Source organism: Lepisma saccharinum, chromosome 1, assembly GCF_977018435.1.
Source record: "Lepisma saccharinum chromosome 1, izLepSacc3.1, whole genome shotgun sequence".
Lineage (NCBI taxonomy): Eukaryota > Metazoa > Arthropoda > Insecta > Zygentoma > Lepismatidae > Lepisma > Lepisma saccharinum.
Window position 1 is genome coordinate 187,264,316 of NC_139229.1, and position 20,830 is coordinate 187,285,145.

General features: G+C 38.0%; 1 protein-coding gene across 2 annotated transcripts in view; it reads left to right on the top strand.

Moving 5' to 3' along the window:
• LOC146005437 (peptidyl-prolyl cis-trans isomerase FKBP4-like) overlaps positions 1–20,830 on the top strand; it is a 30,053-nt gene that overhangs the window by 3,423 nt on the left and 5,800 nt on the right. For both annotated transcript variants that reach the window (XM_083144685.1, XM_083144682.1), the window contains exons 2-5: positions 8,858–9,123; positions 14,495–14,637; positions 16,437–16,557; positions 17,810–18,057. In XM_083144685.1, the coding sequence (XP_083000811.1) occupies positions 8,862–9,123; positions 14,495–14,637; positions 16,437–16,557; positions 17,810–18,057 (774 nt within the window). In that variant the 5' untranslated portion in view covers positions 8,858–8,861. The remainder of the gene's footprint in view (positions 1–8,857; positions 9,124–14,494; positions 14,638–16,436; positions 16,558–17,809; positions 18,058–20,830) is intronic.

A 20,830-nucleotide genomic window follows, 5' to 3' on the forward strand; every position in this document is an offset into this window, starting at 1 on the left:
GAGAATGCAGTATGCGCTATAATTTATTTCATAATTACTTTCGTTAAAAAAATTGTTCAAAGACAAATGGTTGCATTTACCACTTCAGTTTTCCCAATTTTCCTTTACTGCTTTATTTTGATTTTCTCAAAATTTTGCGAGGGGCCAGGGCTCCCGGGTTTGAATCCTGGTTCGGACATGGATGTTTGTGTTTGTCCCAATGATAATAGAGAAAAAGAAAATTGATGTGTGTGAAAATTGAGAAAATAGTGAGAAAAGGGGGATACTACTGCTTAGGGGTATTACTTTTATTACAAATGTGAAAAAAAAAAACTAGACAGGCTGGCTGACTTTCATGCAGAACACCCAGGGGGTGATCTAAGGTCAGTATTTTTCTGGTCTTTTCCCTGCATAAAGCAGCTCTGGAACTCACCCAGCCTCAAATCAATGGGTCGGGGGGGGGGGGGGGGGGTAAAGGCAGCGGGAGTTTGGTTGTGATCACATCACCTCCAAAATGGTCGATATCAAGAATATGTCGGGCCCTACCCCCATATCCCCTGAATTTGAGAAAAATATCCTGAAGAACCCACTGTGACTTGTACCACATTAATTATTTTGAGTATATTATAAGCTTGGCTAATCCTTTATTTTACAAGTTTTCTCAAACTGCTGACAATTCTAGAACCTCACAATTATCTAAAGCAATAATTTACCACATTTTCTGGAAAAAAACTAAAAACATTTTGAGTGGGTTTTTCAAGGTGGAAAACTGGGCTGGGCCCACCCAAGCCAACCCTGCATCATCACCCTTCTGCATGTGCCAATGCCTTTTGTTTATTACGTACATTTAAATTTTGTTCTTTATCATGCTATAGTTGTAGGTAACCAGTAAAAAAAATATTAACAGTTCCTAATGTGTTTTTTTCTTTGGCAAGACTTTTTTGCGATGGCAGGAGGTTAAAACCTTACTGCGATGGCAAGAGGTTAAAACCTTAAACAAGAAGCAAGCCTAGCTCAATTGTCAAAATGCTTAATCCAACACAGTGTGCAGTTTTGTATGCTCTCAAAGATAAGTTTTATGATGTTTGGAAAGTTTTTTCTTACATAATATTAACACGCACAAAGTCAAATAAAAGAAATGAGGGTATTGGCTTAAGGGAAAAAATGTATCTTTCAGTTTCATTTTATTAGTGACAGTTCAATGCATCATTCCACATAATTTTGTGTCACCTTACCATTTTTTAAAATATTAATAATTTAACTACTTATTTCTACATCTTTGAAGTGTTCAAACCCTATATTAAAAATTTTCTCCGGGTTTGCGTTTGAAAATAGCTGTAACGTACATTCTATAATTCCAAATGTAACAATTCAAGAACCATTTTCATCAGGAATAAATAAATCTTTCATTTTGTTTAATAGTATTTTTGCTTACAGATTAGTAGTTTCAATGCTATACTACAAAAAGTCCCATAGATTTTTTCATAATTTCTCATCTTTTGGATCACAAAATGAACATGAAGGGGGCAAAACACCTTTCTTAGTTTACTGTGCGCCGCCAGGTAGGATGAGTCCGGAAATGGTTAAACGGTAATTATGCAATATCGCCCAAACACCTCACTCGTTTATTTAGTTAATTTTAGCATTGATACTTACCTATTCTGCATTGCGGAAGATTCTTTAAGGTGATGTTATGCCTTTTTCCATAAAAAAGTGTCAACTTTTCATATTACAAGTCATTATTTGTCTTCCTTGTTCCGCTTGGGTAACAGACAATATGGCGTGCACTCATCATGGACCGTCGCGCATCGTTCTTGTGTTTTGTCGATTTATAGTTTGTATGCAGTGTTTCAACCTTCTTCACTGAAAAATACCTACTTTCATGTTCATTATGTCATCACAAACCATTGACGGATAGCCCCAAAAAACCATTCACTATAGCCGCACAAACCATTGATGAATAGCCCCACTGACCATTTCCGGCAAGGTTGGCTTAGGTAAGGTAAGCATAGTTAAAAAAAAGAAAAAATTCTTGTAAGAAAGCACGTTTGGAAACACTGGCGAGACCGCATGACTTTTGACGCTCGCGCCATCTGCAGGTACATAATGGAAACAACGGCATAATGTCGCTTTACAGAAAATGCGAGTTCCTTACATAAAAAGTGATTATTTCTTGTTCTGCACCATTCTATGGTGAAGTTTTCAGTTTCCGCTAAAGAAAATACCTCGAAGAACTTCGACAATGCTACAGAAACTGATGTCAGTAAGTAGTTTCTCCTGTTAATTTGAAGAAATCCGTTCGACTTCGCATATTTACTGGTTAAACATAGGTACGAGGTTCCTGCCCCCCCTTCCTTCTTTTCTCTATAAGCTCCAAAAGTATGACCCTTGTATTCCCAAATGGAGGATGGAGAAAAAAATCTGAAAATGCACCACAGTTAGACCTCTTGAGATTCAACATAATATTAAAACTTGGTGAAGATGTTTTTTTAGAATATGAAAGATATTTATGATTAAATTTTGCCAAAAAGAGTCCCTTTACAATATTAAGTAAAGCACGTGTGGGAGTGAGAAGTGAAGAAATTGCAAGACACAAGGAATACATTAGAAATGTAGACTTATTAAAAATGTATGTTAAAGAGTAAGGAGTGTGTATTCACAGTATCTATTTTATTAGTTATTTTGTACAGATCCTTATTATTAGTCTCCAGAATTTGTCAAAGGCAAATTAATACATCTTTAATCATAATCAGAGAATATATTTGTTCACCACCCAATATACCAAATTTATGCATATATTGTATTCGTAGATCCAGCCATTATAATAGAATTAACTCGGGGCCCCACTGTGGTCCCTGTGGACCCATGATTCTCGCTACACCCCTGCATACAAGATGTAAATTTGTACTTTAAGTCTCAAAATAAAGCGTGGCGTGTGAGGATCTGACAGTTTTCATATGGATGTTATAAAGAAATGGGGCAGAAATAAACTTCAGCACTGTTAGACATAGAAGAGGCTTCACTGAAATTTATGCAGGTGTATTTACGTCTTAGAAATTACATTAGAAATGTGGTTTCCATTACAAGTAATGTAATCATACAGTCTTGCATGAAAGTTTCACAAAACATGCTACAACATTGTAACATCAATATGCAAATTTCACAAACAATATAATGCTGGATATCACAGTCAGGTATCATACAATTTGGACTTAGGACAAACCCACAGCAAGAAGTGCTGGTCATTCAGTATCTCCAAACCACAAAATCAAAAAAACTGGGAGCATTCCTGCTTACCCATCCTGTTGAAAGCAAAAGCTGGCATCTGTCACCAATCTTTGGAGTTCAATCAAGCAGTAGTGTGCTGTGCATCCGCAGTGACAGCTTCACTGTTCTCCTCAAAGAAGTAAGGACTAATGACAACAAAAGCAGACACAGTGCATAACACTTACTCTGCTTTGGAGCAATTTTTCATGCATCTACATTGAATTTGTCCAGAAGTTTTCATTGTTGTTAAATCCTAAGAGGTGAAAATGCACTTTGTTGGACATCATAAGCACATCCAGTATTCCCTACATCATTCGTCACAACTTCCAAGGGTTGCCTTCAGAAATTAACATGCGACAAATTATTATTTTTAATGCAATCATGTTTTCTGGCTGAATGTGTTGCGATCGCTGCACTGCAGAATTCACTCTTGCAATGTTTTCAAGTGTGCGAACAGATTACCATGGACAAACAAACCCATTTGCTACATTTCCGTGTTGATAAACATTCTTGACCATTTTAAAATGTCAAGGAAGGACTAAAATTAAATGGTCTGACTTAGTTGTTAGCATATGCAGATGATGTAGATTTACTAGTGATGATATAAACACAATTAAGAATAATGCTAAGAAAAATTTAAAAGCAGCTAAAGAGAGAGGGTTGGAAGTTAGCAAGGAGAAAACTAAACATATGCTTACAGGCGGAAACGAAGTTAGGTCTTTATTTTCTCTTCTCGTATAATATCTAAGAAACTAAAAGTTAAAATACACACAGTAGTTTCGCCTGTAGTACAATGTTATTACAAATTATCTATCCAATTACAAACTTGTATAACTCACGTTTAATAACACTCAGATAAATGAAAGTTGTATCAATGGAAAGGGATACTCAAAAAGTTTCAGTGGTTGGTAAAACTGTCGCATAGTTATTGATTTCGTCGCTTGGGGCGATAGAGAAAATTACTTCCAACGAAGACAGGAATTCTTTTTGTGTGTTGGATTTTCACATCTGCCAGTCTGTTATCACTGTGCAACGTAATTTAAGAAGGAATTTTAGTGAAGATGCACCCAGTGGGCCCAGTATCCATAAGTGGTATTCTGACTTTAAAGTAAGGGGATGCATCTGCAAGCGAAAGTCAACCGGCCGCCCACCAGTAAGCGAGGCAACTGTGGAGCATGTGAGAGAGAGTCCGAAGTCCACAGAAATCCACCACCACAGACAGCAGAGAATTAGACATCTCGCAACCAACTGTCTGGAAGATTTTATGTAAACGTTTGCGGTTCCATCCTTACAGTCTGCAATTGTTGCAGGCCCTGAAGCTGGACGACAAAGCCAAGAGACTGCCTTTGTGCGAGGAATGCAAATCGATATGGAAACTGTTGTTATCATGGAATCATTGGTGTTCAGTGATGAAGCCACCTTCCAACTGTCTGGCAAAGTGCACAAAAACAATTTCAGGATCTGGGGTCTGGAAAATCCTAGAGGTTATGTGGAGCATGTATGCGACTCCCCAAGCTGAAGGTTTTTTGCGCTATCAGCCATGAAAGGTGTATGCCCTTTTCTTTTTCGACGAGAACACCATCACTGGGAATTTGTACTTACAAATGTTACAGATATGGCTTCTTCCACAACAGAACAGGATATCGAAGGTTTAATTCTTAAACAGGATGGGGCACCACCCCATTTCCACTTAGATGTCAGACGTGAACTGAATAGGTGACTACCAAAGAGATGGATTGGGCATGCTGGCCGTGACGATAGTGAACGTTTGCGTTGGCCTGCATGTTCCCCTGACCTTACACCCTGTGACTTCTTTTCTCTGGGGTTTGTCAGACGACAAGTGTATCGGCCACCTTTACCACCTACCATTCAGGATTTTCGTGTTTGCATCACAGAGGCCATTGCTTTAGTGGATCATCCAATGTTACGTGTATGGCAGGAATTGGATTACAGCCTCGATGTGTGTTGCGTGACACAGGGAGCTCACATTGAGCACATGTGATGTGATGTTGTGAACCAAATGTAATACAAAACTTTTTGAGTTTCCCTTTCCATTGATACCACTTTCATGTATCTGAATATTATTAAACTTGAGTTATTCAAGTTTGTAATTGGAAAGATCATTTGTAATAACCCTGTATTATATAGATGTGAAACTTGATCCCTTACATTAAAAGAGTAACATAAATTAAGTGTATTTGGAAAATATTTGAAGCTAAAAGGGATGGGGAGACCGGTGAATGGAGAAGGTTACATAATGTAGAACTACACAATATGCAGGCCATGTGGCATGAAAGGGGGAGGAAAGAAGAGTTTACAGGATTCTTGTTGAGAAACTGATGGTAAGAGACCTGTAGGAAGGCCAAGACGAACATGGATGGATAACGTTGAGATGGACCTTAAGGAAATCGGTAAGGATGGGAAAGATTGGATAGGATAGGAACAGATGGAAGACTTGTGTTGCTGCAGCCATAAACCTTTGGGTGTATGAAGGCTAGAGAGTAGAGTACTACATCGGACCACTTTCGCTTGCTCTAACTCGTTTGAGTCTCCCACGCTCGAGTGTGCTACGCTCAAACACTCGTAGTGGAATGATTGGCAACATCCTGCATTGCAGAGCCTAATAAGCAGCACTGTCAACCTAAAACCCATACATGGAAGGAAACCACTCTATGCAATTTAAATACTAAATAATATTTTTGTATATAATGTAAGACTCAAATACAATACATATGAAAGTATGCAATATCTACAGACCGAAACGTAAAATTGATACACACGATGACAGACCTGCCTAAGCAATTACAAATATCGTATCACAGTGCAACAAGTACGTGTACATCATTGTTCACTTACCGAAAAGGATAATGATATTCTGCGAGATAATAAAATGCAGTTATAACATTCAATAGAACATCATTTCAATGTGACAATAACCATAGAAACGTAAAATGTCAGTCTAGGTAGTTTCAGCCCATAATCATCTATTTCATTTTCACCTATTTCGTTAAGATACACAAAACTGCATTTTAACATGGAGATGATGACTATGTTCACTTATTTTTCAATTTCACTTCACGATCCTTATTTGAGGGCCCACTACCATAGACAAATGATGGAAATATGTGTACTAATAGGGTTTGAGGGTATTTCGCTCGAGCGGAAGAAATATCAATTCTGAAAGCCATCTAGCGCTGCCCGTGCAAACTATTTTTTGCCGCTCGAGCGAAAAACGCTCATCGCAGCACTTTACTAGTGATTAGATAGTTAGTTAAGGAAGGAATCTTGACATATGTCAGTACAGCAAAATGTCTTCGTGTCTGCACAACTGATTTTGTTTCAAAATAAGTCTGCACTGCAAACACACGTGCCTCATCAACCAGTTCTTCATAGCAACTTCACCACATTTAAGTGCAGTGTTTTCAAAATGTCATCAGTCAAATCCTCATGTTCCACCCTGAATATCCTTCTACATGGTGATGATTTTGACAAGTAAAATGACTAGTGAGTGATGGCCTAGTGCTCTTGCCTTCGTTGCTCCTGGTGGGAGCTTCAAAATTTCAGTGTTGACCTAGCATCATGAGGATAATTAGGGAACTACCTGACAGCAGAGATTAGTCTCAAAATTCTGAAAACAGTAATGATGGGACTGACCATGCATTACGAAATAGAAGATGCTTGAAGCTTCCTCCATTTTTCGACTTAATGATTTATTCATGTTCCAGGACTTTAGACACATTATAATATTAATATGGACACAAAACTTGCATAAACATTCGTGTACCTCTTTATGTTGCACAATTAATTTTGGTCACCATGGTCACCATCCATATCGGAACTTATCTGCTTCCAAGCTATGCAATTATGCCGATTGCCACTAGGTACATAGACTGGAAGCCCACCAAGTGGATAACAACAAGTTTCGATGTGGATGGTCACTGAAATTAATGAAACAAAATAAACAGGTACATGGATACTTAAGCACGTTTCATGTGTATATTAATTCATGATTTATTTGTTGTAAAGTCCACTCAATGCACACGAGTTCCACGACTGAACACGGAGGTACAGTTTTAAATGGGATACAAAGCAAGCACTAAAGTGTACGTTCACTGGCAATCTACCCTAGCAACCGTTGACAGGGCGAGAGAACTAACAATCTGACAGTTGGGATATGTGTAATGGCTGCTTATAAGTCCACCAATCTCAACATTGTTATGTATTAGGCTCAGTCAATAAATAACGAGGCAGAGAATATTACACCAAAATTATGGTAGTTAGAAATGGGTCGACGGGCCTGAAATGGAGGTGCAGGTGTGACAAAACTGATTCACGCACGTTTTCCCGCTAGATTTCAGTACGTGTCTGGCAAGGGCTGCTAACCGAGCAGCGGCCGTGTCCAGTCATTCAGTGTTTGACTGCGACGCGTAATGGAGGCATCCAAAGAGGAGCAGTGGGGTGTTGTGCACTTGTTGACAGCGGAAGTTGTTGGGGGTCGTGAAATCCATCGACGAATGGAAAGGATATATGGGGGCCACTGTATGTCCCGGGCAGGAGTGGAACAAACACTTTCGCGAAGGATGCATTTCGCTCGGGGACGACACGCAGAGTGGAGCACGGAAGCATGTCGCAGACAAGCATGTTGTGCAGGTGGATGAGCTCATCAAGACAGACAGTCGTGTAACAGTGGACGACATTTTGGGGCTTAGTCATGGTATGGTCCACACAATAATCAAGGACATGTTGGAAGTTCCGTAAAGTGTGCACTCAATGGGTCCCGCATCAGTTGACACCAGAACAAGATGCCTGTCACATGGACATGTCTCTTTAATCGTTGCAACGTTACAACGATGGTGGGGACGATTTCCTCTCAGCAATTGTTACCGCTGACGAAAGTTGGTGCCACCACTTTGAGCCCGAGTCAAAATGGCAAAGTTGTCACTTTGAGCCCGAGTCAAAATGGCAAAGTCGTCAGTGGAAGCACGCAGATTGCCTTCCAGCTAAAAGGTTCAAGACCCTCCACACTAGTGCCGGCAAGGTCATGCTTTCGTTCTTCGATTGGAAGGGACCGCTCCTAGACTTCGTGGAGCTTGGAGCTACGGTCAATGCCCAGCGGTATTGTGAAACGTTAACAAAGCTCAGGAAGGCAATCAAATCAAAACGTCCCAGTCACCTTTCTCGTAGAGTCGTCCTATTGCACGACAACGCTAAACCACACACAGCCAAAGCAACAAAGGAATGTCTGAAAAAAATTCAAGTGTGACATCCTGAGCCCCCCTATAGTCCAGATCTGTCCCATGTGACTTCCACATCTTCGGTGAGCTCAGAAAAGCACTGCGGAAACAATGGTTTCAATCGGACGATTACGTCAAGGAGTACGTGTGCAATTGGTTCCAACAGTAGCCAAAGAAGTTCTTCGAGCATGCCATTTTGCAACTGGTGTCACAATGGGATAAATGCCTAAACAGTGGCGGACAATACTTCTGAGGTTCGTTACGTAAGTACTGTGAAATATCCTCTGCCTCGTTATTTATTGACTGAGCCTCACATAACAAGGCATTTGCATATAATGTATTAAGCTTTTAACATGGATTTTTTTATTTATTTCTAGAGGAATGGCATCAGAGGAGGAAATGATTGTGGATCAGCCAGCTGAAACCCTGCAGGAGTCTTACACTCCAGGGCCAAATGCAATAGACATTACTCCTGAAAAGGATGGTGGCATTCTAAAGGAAATAATTCAAGAAGGCTCTGGTGATGAAACGCCAACATCAGGAAATAGGGTGTTTGTTCATTATACTGGAAAATTAACAAATGGAACAAAATTTGATTCAAGCCGGGACAGAGGAAAACCTTTTGAATTCAACCTTGGAAAAGGTAATAAAATATCACATAAAAAGAAATTATTAGTCAGTTTGAGCTTAACATTGTTTACATGAATATGAATGATGCATTTATGTTTGTTACAAAATTTGGTGAGCCAGCCTCCATGGCAGAGTGGTTAGCACAGTGTGTGCTATGATGCCAGGGGTACCAGGTCAAATCCCAGCTGGGCATGGATGTTCTTTGTGAGCATACTTTCATCAGTTTCATCATAGCATCACTCATCCTCATCTTCACGATTAGTAGTGGCAGAAATGTGAAGTATAAAAAGCAAATCAATCCATCAAAATTTGGTGAATTGTGTGAACAGTTGTAAATATCATGATGGAACGGAACCAGAAGTTGAAGTTGGAGGGGGGGGGGGGGGTTGAGCCTTGGGGTTATCTGAGAGGTTGCTGCTATGGTTTAGCTTGGTGACAGTGAGAGCTGGGGGAATGCTATGTGAAAAATTTGCTAGCTAGCGAGATATCTCTCACTTTGAGAGCTAGATGGAACTAATTTTATTATGTATAGACAAACTGTGGTGAAAAATCAGGCATTAAAAAATTGGAATTTCCATTTACTTTTGCTGCAGGTACTGAGTAATGCAGCTGGTTATTTTTCAGAATTTTAAATATTTTTACCATAAGTATGTAATGTCATGCATTCTTTTCTTTGTAACAATGTGTGTACTCATGTACGTCTGCAGGATTTTTTCCAGGCAGGGGCAACAAGGTATATTTTCCCCCATAATAGTGATGCCTCCTCAAACAATACTGCTTGAGTCTGAAATTATAATGTACCTTCAACACCCGTATAATAATTAACATAAATTACTGTGAATGAAATGAAATTATGTGTGAAATATATACTTTTAGGTGGACATTCATTATCCAGGGAAAGGGTGGCCCTCCTTGCCCCCCTCTTCCGGACGTCCATGTGTGTACTGCACTATTGGGGAGCCCAACTTAATACGAAAGAGTTCAGTATGGGCTGTTATGGGCTTTTACTTTTGTTGCCACCACCCCCAAATAACAGTGTTTCTGTCAGAAAGGAAAGAGAGTGCTTAACATTTGAAGAGAAAAAAATTAATATGCAATAAGAACAGGGAATGTAAGGTTTTGAAATTCTACACCTTCTTTTACAAGTCAGATCGTCAAATAAAGATGTATTCTTTTCTTGTGTTTATGTGATTTGGGGAGCTAAAAATAACAGCCTCCTGAATGTTGCCACTTGCTGCAAACACGTGTTCGGAAGGGGGAATGTCCAGGCTAAAGTTCGTCAATAGACTTCCATCCTTCCGTCCCGTAGGGTCAAGTGGTTTATTGTGTGTGCACTTTCTCGTTTTGAGTAGTCCTTCGTGAAGTTCATTATTAGCTCTATTATTATTGTACAACAGCAAAATGGGGGTGTAACCTCACTTCCACGTAGTACACCCTGGACTACATTTTGCATACGAACGAGGCTCTGGCGACTGACCCTATGGCCAGTATAATTCTGTGTCTTGTTGTCCTTATGTGTGCTGAGTGCCTCTTTACAGCCTCAGCTTTTAACCAAAGTCAGAATATTTTAATATTATAGTTACAACAGGACATTTCAGTAATGTTTATTTTAGTTCTGTTAACCTAAGTCAGAATATTTTAGTCTTCCACCGTTACAGTTATGTTGTTAGTTACATTTTAGTTCAGGTAAGGGGCTGGACTCCGTATAAAGTGACGGGTGCAAAATAGCCCAAGTGGTGACGTACCCAAAATTTTAAATTCAAATTGAAACAGCAAAATGGGCCTCCCCGATGACACATTGTAATCAAGGGGTCCCGGGTTTGATACTCGGTGGAGGCACATAGTGGTTCGGATCCCACTTTAAACTGTAGGTCCAGTCCCGATTAGCCTTACTGTTCATAAAGTGGACTTAAAACACCAAATCAAACAAACAAACAGCAAAATGGCAAGTGGAAGTGTTAGGTGAAAAGGTGGCCACTGTCTTAAAAGCAAAGAGAGACAAATTGTAATAAATATTTTTGATTATTTAAAGCAGAAAAATCCTGGCAAAAGTGTTCGTTTGATTGTGAGTGAAACCGCTGAAGCGATTGCGAGTGAAACTGCTGAAGCGACTGGAATTTCATGTAAAACTGTTTACAAAATTCGCAGCGAAGCAGTTCAAGGCGTTCTTACAACACCAAACTAAAGGAGACAAAGGAGAAAAATGCCAAAAAACAGCAGGTATGTAAAGTACGACGACTTTGTTCAAAGTGCTATGTAGCGAAAGTCCACGAGTTCTTTTTCAAAAATTGTCCTCCAACCATTCATATGGTGCTGCGATCAGCAAATGCTGACCCTTCGTTGCTAAATTTTAAGAGCACAACATTTCATCGTTTCACTGAAAGAACTTGATTTTGTGTGTGAAAAAAGGGGAAGCAAAGGATGCTCATTGAAAGGAAAGATGTTGTGTCTATGCATCACAAATGTCTCCTTCAAATTAGAAAATTTAGGGCCGAAAACAAGTACATTGTATACACGGACGAGTCGTGGATTAATGCTGGTGCCACTGTGCAAAAAGAGTGGAGGGACAAAACAATACACAACAATCCTTTCTTTGCAGCCTTTTCAGTGGTTTGAAAAGCTACAGGTCGGGGGACGAGATTTGCTTTGTTGCATGCTGGTAATGAACACTGGTTTTGTTCCAAATGCGAAACTCGTTTTTGTGTCGGAAAAACACCGGCGACGAACACAATGAAATGGATGGCGAGACCTACGAAAAGTATATTCAGTACCAAATATTTCCAAATCTCCCTCCACGGTCCGTCATTGTTTTGGACAATGCATCATACCACAGCCGTAAGAAAGAACAGCTGCCCACCAAGTCATGGAGGAAGGATGACATGCGAAAATGGCTGCAGAAGCACGACATGAGATATGAAGATGAGATGCTTTAAAATGGACATCATAAATATTCACCGGTGCAAGCACGATATGTACAAAATAGAGAAAATGGCAAAAGATCTTGGCCACACAATTATGCGGTTACCCCCCCCCCCCCCCCACTCACTGCAAGTTAAACCCCATAGAACTTATCGAGACCCAGGTCAAACACTGCATGAGTTCTAGAAATAGCACATTTAAAATAAAATACATGGAGCGACTGATTTGTGAAGGTTTCGATGAAGTGACAAGTGAAGTGTGGAAAAAGTGTGTGGAGCATGTAAGAAAAATTGAAAGTGAAATGTGGGATGCAGATGAACTTCAAGATGACATCGAACCCATAATTATACAGCTAAACAATGATTCTTCGGATGAAGAGATGACCGCCAGTGACGAATCCTCAGGCACTGGTGAGCCAGTAGACGGCTTTGCGCCTTTGGAATAAGAATTTAGTAGCATTGTAAGTACATAAATCATTATAATTATTTTGCTATTCCCTATTCTCCTTTTTTTTTAAAAAAAAGATAGGTTTCTTTGTTTTACTGATGTTTGTCAAATTTGTGCTCTTGTATTATACAGTAACCGTGGACCCAGGCCCATAGTCAGGATTTTTTTGAGGGGGGAAGGAGTTGGGTAATTTAAAAAAATATATATTTGGTTTATTTTACTTAGGTTTTTTGCAGAGTGCGAAATCTTTGAAGACTGGGGGTGGGGGATCTTAACTTATGCACACACATAATTATTATAATATACATATTTATTATGTTACATACAGAAGTAAATTACTAAACATTATGCATACAGGAATTAATTTGTTACTTTTATATATTTCAAATATTTCAACTGGTTAAAATGCCAGGTTGCAAAATGTAGTTGAAAGGCTTTTATTATGTTTAAGTTCTGCTTTCTATTAATATTCCATTCTTATATTTATCTTGCATTCTTGTTTTACTTTTATTGCTTACAGTGGTGGCAATTATTTATCAATGATTCTTGTAATCTTAAGGGGGAGGGGGGGCATGGGAGCCCTAGGTACAGGCCTGTGTGCACCGCTAACTTTTGTGTTGGCATGTACTACAGCAGATGTTCAACGTGCAAAGGAACAGTCTTCTGCTGCGCACCATGTGGCAACACTGTCGCCATAAGCCCCATACTGAACTCTTAAGTTGGGCTCACCAATAGAATTCATCTTTGCACTTCGAGGAAAGATAGTGACTTCTATGCAGAGTAGTTATCCTATCCAGCTGTGAAGTCAATGACTCAAGATCCTGGGTAACTCATTGATGGTCCTTTGTGATTGTTCCTGCCTAAATTTAAACATTTCTCCTTACCTTCGTAATTAGCTTACAAAAGTGGAAAACCAATATCAAATTACAATTACGAGGGTCACTATTTATATTTTGAGCCTTGGCAACACTGATTGAAGTTAGGCGCAATTTGACGTTTGCACAGAATCGTCTGGCATTATTGACCATAACCAGTGATCGGAACGCTACATTTTAAAAGTAGCTTCGCTACAGCTACAGCTACTCATTTCTTATTCTATCCCTTCTAGTCTTCCTCAAAAGACTCCTTAGAAATTTAATCTCCACTGCCTGCATCTTTTCTTTGTCTCTCTATGTCATTGTCCAAGTCTCTGCTCCATATGTAATTATTGTCCTGATTTGGCACCCAATGACGACTTCTTGTTCCCGAATGTCAAGAATAAATTGCGTGGACAACGATTTTCGTCGGCGGAAGACTCTGTTGATGCGTTCAAAAACCATATTATGGAGGTCTCTCAAGAAGATTGGAAAAACTGCTTTGACAAATGGTTCGAACGAATGCAAAAGTGTATTGACCATAAAGGAGAATACTTCGAAAAACAATAAAGCAGTTTTCAATGCCAAATTCCTGTTTTTTCATTGTTAGGCTCAAAATATAAATAGTGACCCTCGTACAAGTATTTTAATGCAAATTCTTCACAATTGCCTCTGTTGCCACACTCAACACTAAGTTCTAATAGAGAAAATTCCTACATTCCTGTTGTGCATTTTTGGTAACCCATAGATGAAACTTAGTTGGGGCACATTCATAATTAGTTTGTCACATCTCAAAAAATAAGGAGTTTAGTAAGTATGTTTTAGTCTTTTTAATGATTCAGAGGAGGGATTTCTTTTAACCTGCTCGTAACTTTGTTTTTTTTAGTTTACGGGATCCCTGAATTGGAACTTATTGATAACATTTTGACACACTGATTGTGTAGATTGTGCACCATAAAAAAAATTGCTTGCCACATTAAATACTCCTTATAAAGGAACATCTTTAGGTCGAAGTACAAAATGTTTTTTTACAATTATTTATATATTACTTGAATATAATTGTGAAGTTATTTCCTAAACATTGAATAACATTCTGGTCTTTATATGGAAACTTATTTACAAAGATTTATTCCACTAATTTATGTGATGCTGGTTTTATTTCAGGCAGTGTCATAAAAGCATGGGACATAGGTGTAGCAACAATGAAAAAGGGAGAAGTGGCTATTTTTACCTGTAAACCACAATATGCTTATGGTAAAGCGGGAAATTCACCCAAGATTCCTCCAGATGCAACACTTATTTTTGAGGTGTGTAAGTTTTGCCCTCTATGCATTTGTTTTATCTGTTGGTTTACATTCCACTGTATTATTTTTCATGCAATAGAAACAAGATAATTTAACATTGTTTATGAAAGAATTGTACACTTAATGTGATTGTTTTTAAAAAATTGAATATTCTAGATTATTCTTATTTAAGGTTGAGCCAATATTGTTATTTGAACTTTTTAGCAACTTCAAATCATTTTCATTTGTTAAGAATGTTTGAATATATATTAGAAATTGACATTATTACATTATTGTCGATACCCATAAAGCACCAATATAAAATTTACCATTATCATATTTTTAATTAATGTATGTGACCAGTTGATTGCATCAAGTTTTGCTTTGAAAACGAAGCTGCAAAACTAGGGTGTATATGATATGATAACTTATGGTGCAACAGCCCTTGAGGGCATGTCCTACCCACCGACAGCCGGCCTCACTCTTACATACCTCAGCAGAAGTGGGCAATTCCAACTGTAGTTACGGAATGACATGGTCAGCATGACGAACCCTCAGTTGTTATTGTAGGTTTTCATAACCAGTTTATGCTACTCATTCGCAGCTCTCGAATTTCCTCATGATGTTGGGTGGCTGGCTGCCAGTCCCATACACTGGTCGAAATCTCAGGAGAAAAGTTGTTACGCTTCCACCCAAGAGATTCAAACCAGTGCACATCCTGTAGCCCAAACCTAAAGCCTGACACCTTAAACCACACGGTCATGGTGTGGGACAGGGTATATATGAATTGTACCTTTATATTCATAAAAATAACAAAATTGCAGATTCTTGCACTAGGTAACAGCCTATTTATCTACATATCAAATCAGTAATTTTACCAAAAGGTGATAAGAGTACCAATTAATCTGCAACAGATTACTATTGTCAATTTTAAAACGTCATCAAAGAGAATGTTTCTTTGATTCACTCATGAGACAATTAACATATAGAAGAGAGTCATTTAATAACTCTTGAAGCTTTCTCCGAATATCAACCAGGTCAGTTCTGGATATGCTCCAAAGATTCACGTTCAATCCCTGAAGATGAGTGTGACATTAGGTCCCAAAAGATCGAAAGCATATCCATAACTGACTTGACTAATTTCTAACACATTCAGTCTCTAGGAAAAAGGTATTTTGTAGTACCAAAACATAGGTATCAATCTTGACTTAGTCTTAACCATATTAATTTCTATTCAAAATGAGTGCTAGTAGGGCAAGTTATGCACTTGGTCACAAACGTTTAGGATATAGATTTTTCAATAAACCAAAAGATATAAAAAGTTACAGTAGCCTTAGGTATTATTTTGGACTTTTTTTGGGTTGCAATCATATTCACACAAATTTAAAAATAAAGACTTAGATTTTTACATTAACCTGTATGTAAGTGGATGTAAAATATGTTCATAATGTAGTATAGTTTGTTGGTTACACTATTCAGGTACAATGCATACTATAGAGTTTTTTGGTTTGAGTGAACTATCTTATTTATTGTGTCAGGCAATCTGCAGAAATGCAATTATCTCATTGTTTTACAACTTTGTCATTTTCATGTGCATTTTAATAACATTAAATTACCTGAACAAAAAATGAAAGCAGATGTCAGTGCACAGTAACTTTATATATTTATACAAAAACCTGTGTGCATTTGGAGTAATCGGGATGTATAATCAAGTCATATTTTTGTTCATATTGTTTTGATTGTTCCCTTCTTGAAAAATTAATATTTTGGTTTTCTATTTAAAACGTTAAATAACAATTCAATATTGAATTACTGAATTTCAGATAGAATGCATAAGTTGGCGAGGTGAGGATTTAACAGTAAAGAAAGATGGAGGAATCCTCCGTAAACAGATTGTAGCTGGTGAAGGTTATAGCACTCCCAATGAAGGTGCTCTTGTTGAAGGTATGTTTTTACTGATGAAGGTAGGAGCAAATATAAGTACATTGTAGGGTTGGAGAAGATAGCAATGCCAGAATGTGCACTGATGCAAATATTGAAGAATAAAAGTTTGAATTTCATAACAAATACCAGCTCAAAGCAAGTATTTTGAATAGGTTAGTCTTAACAGAATTTCTTACTATAAATAAGAACTTGGTATAAATAAAATGGAGTTTGATTTTCAAAAATATCTGAAAAGTGAATTTCAGTAATTTTAAATTTGCATTTTTCCCCTGAGAATAAAATTCTTGCAGTTGTGGGCACTTATATTGATTAATGAAACAAACATATCACTAATCAAGCAAAATATGCAGAAAGTGTAATTACATGATGATTATATGTGTAACGTAAATTCAGAATGTATTAGTTGTCACTTAAAACAATTGAATTTGTGCAATATTAGGAGTGGCAAAGTTTATTACAGTACTTTGTATTAAGAAAAGGGAAACTATGCTTAAATTTTTTGGTGTGCAGTATCGCTTTTCAAATATCGATGGCTGCTAGAAAAGAATGGTTAACACAGCATGCTGTGATGACTGGAGTCCTGGATTTGAATCCCAACCTGGGCATCGGTGTTCTTTGTGAGTTTCCTTTCATCAATTTCATCTAGCATTACTCATCATCATCTTCACAATTAGGCAAAGTGGCAGAAATGTAAAGTAAAATAAACCAAATCAGTCAATCAATTCAAAAGAGCAACTCACCAATTTGTTAAGTTATAAATGTCTGTTCCCCATGTCACTCGACAGACACATACATTTGGAGCACTTGGCCTCCCGAAGGCATAGTGGTAATGCCATTGCCTTGCAATCAAGAGATCCTATTCTCAGTGCCCAGTGGAGGCAAATTGGTCTCAATTCTACTTTAACCTATCTGAGCATAAAGTGGACTAAAAATGAAGTTTGACAAACAAAATGTTGGGGTAACTGTAGCATCACAACTTGGCGAGTTACTCTTTTTCTGTTGAATGTTATTTATTTTATTATTCTTAGCCTTGTGCCATGCATTCAGTACGTTAATTAAATTTTGGAGTTCCTTTGTAGTGGCCCTGCCTGCGTAATAGAACTTTCCAAGTTGCCTGCGTAATAGAACTTTCCAAGTGAAATTTCACCTAACCCCATTGCTCTAGTTTCTGCAGAATATACTGGAACAGAATTACACATTTGTCAAAGTTAACGTGTATGATTTTCCAGATATTTTTGTTTCCCTGTTTCAGTGCATCTAGTTGGAAAATATGAAGGCCAGATCTTTGAAGAGAGGGATGTGACCTTTACCTTAGGTGAGGGCTGTGAGAATGGGATTGTAGAAGGTTTGGAAAGAGCAATAGAGAAATTTAAGAAAGGAGAGAAATCTCGGATTGTTTTGCAACCAAAGTATGCATTTAATGAGAAAGGTGTTCCAGAGTGGAATATACCAGCGAATGCTGTTATTGAATATGAAGTGGAACTGAAAAATTTTGAAAAGGTATGTGCAGTAATTTACGTATATGTGTCGGGGAATACATTCAGTATTGTTTAGTTTTGTAACCTTCCTTGAACTTCACTTAATATTAAATCTGAAGTTTTTTAAACGTAACTTTTCGAATACAGTATTCGAGGGGGTATCGTAAAGTTTTAATTGTCACCGTGAACTAAATGAAACTGAAACTTCATTTTAAGTTGTGGTCTTTAATACTTCTCTCTACATAGTCACCATGCAGATGCACACATTTCTCCCAGCAATCCTTGGCCTTCACCAGCTCGTCATTATAGAAGTCCTCAGATTACGTTAAAAACCAGTTTTCCACCTCTTGCATGACATCATTTGTGTTGTCAAATCGCCGACCTGCAGTGGATTTGTAATTTCAAGGAAGTAGCTTGGGATGAGATTGCGAGAATAGGGTGGATGCAGCAAGATTTCATAGCCTTGCTTTCACAGCAGCAGCTTGAGATGGGTGCATGGTAAGCAAACAAGACTGCAGAACCAAACGTTCTGACACTTTAGATTATCGTCAACTTCTTGGCTCGTCTGTGAGGAACGTGTGGCCACTTTGAAAATTCCTCTCCACTTCACAACATTGTCATAAGACGAACAATCATAACCATAGACAGCCTTCATTTCATCATGCATTTTCCAGACACTGTAACTCTTCATATGCAGGAACTTGATCACTCTGCGCACCTCACTATTCTCCATCTTACAGGTTACTGACATCTACCGCCACCTGTCAAAAAAATAAACTACATACTACGAACATTTTTCCACCATCATGCACACAAGGACCAGTGATTACACTGGCAAAATTTCTTCACATAGCTCAATAAGTTCTGGATGATATTTAAAAGTTTACGATACTTATTTGTAGAAGTGATATCATTTTTTATGTAGAGTAATTGATTTCATGACTACAGACATACACCAGCTCAAAAAGGTGCAAAGCATTCTCATGTAATGTAATTGATCATTGTCCAATGCACCCTTGTGACAACCTGGTTTCCTCCCCGGGTTGTAAGCTGAAGAAAACTAAGCAAATGACTATTTAAGAACACGTGGCCATTTCTGGTCAGTTCACTGCTTGAAACAGTGTTGAAGAAGAAAACAGCTTGTTCTTTCAGCCTGGCATAGGCAGTGTTGCTTCATAAACGGAAAATTTCCTTAGTGTCAGGATATCTAGTTCAAATTTTAGGTGAAAAGGGAAATTTTTATGAAAAATATAGAAATTACAAGAATACTTCAATTTGTCTGACTCCAGTGTTTGTTTTACTTATATCGAATTAACCTAGATGAGGGTATGTAATAAGTATATACAATAAATAAGAATTGTTGCGGTAAACCAGGTCAAATTTTCAGGATGTACTACTGATGTATAACATAAATGATTACAGAATTTTTTAGTTTGATGCAGTCCTGGTTCTTTCAGTCTCCAGATTATGAAATTCCATGAAAATGTAATTTTTTTCAGAAATAATTTCAGATTTCCAAATGTCCAGTCAAAATCCTCTATCCCTTTTCTGTAGATAATTTTGTAGTCTTGAATGTACCAAATTACAGGGAACCATAGAAACACATAAATAATTCACGCAACACCAATGTGGTCTTTGGGAGAATTCACACCGAAGAAACATGCGACACGCAACATGAGTGTTTCACACCGAAGAGACACGTGGCAAGCGACACTGGTTTCTTTGCTCAGTTTGCATGATGGTACCGATATAATTGCATTAATCAGTTTATTAGTCACCCAAAAATAACGTAACGAGACATTGTTACATGTAAATTGCATTGTAAAATTTGTGCAAGTTATTGAAACTTGGGAGAGGCATGTTCTGCATGAGAAAACTGAGATAATATGCACTGACCTCAAACTGTATACGCTAGACTTTTCAGCCTGAATAAAGCTAATACCTAAGCACTAGAGAAATGGTTCTCAACCTTCGTGAAACCATGTCACGGTATATTTTTTAGTCATTGCCCTTAGCCGAAGAATTTTCCTCGTAAATCTTTACAGTATTGAAGATTTTATGCATTAATGAACATGTACCTATGAAATTAAATATTGATAAATAAATTCTAGCATAATCATAAGAGTAATAATAGTTTGATTACGTGTGTAGGATTGTTGACAAATATAAACATATGGAAGACAAAGTGGTAAAGTCGTCTCCTTGTAATTAAGTGATCCTGGGTTCGATAACTGGGGAGGCACCAGGAAGATCCAGTTCTGATTAGTCTATTTGTACATAAAATGGACTTAAAAAACAAAAACTCACAACTCAAATATGATATTGACATTGATAGTTGTCAACCAGTTTCAGCAGAACATTTCGGTGCTCAGTATAGTAGATACAAGGGCACGATATCGGATCGTGGCCCGGCGGTTGAAAAACAATGCACTAGAGTACTTTACCATGTTGACTAATATATTTTTGACTAAAGTGCCTCCATGAGCTGACTTTTTTCAAATAAAAGCAGTTAGGTAAATGGCCAAAACACAGCCTCTTTACACGATGTTGAAGGCAAATTACAGCTGATAGATAACTGCATCAAAAAACTGGATAAAGCGAAAAGAACGTTGTGTTTAAATCTTAAAACATTGCACATATCGATACTTTATTATATCAACAAATTAGAGGTTCAAACATGATGCCGGTTAGGCTCTCTTCTAGAGTCTAAATACAGCTTGGAATGAAGCATTCGCTGTGCATGCGCGAACAACAAACTGAAGCAACACGATGCACGGTATTGAGAAAACGTCACA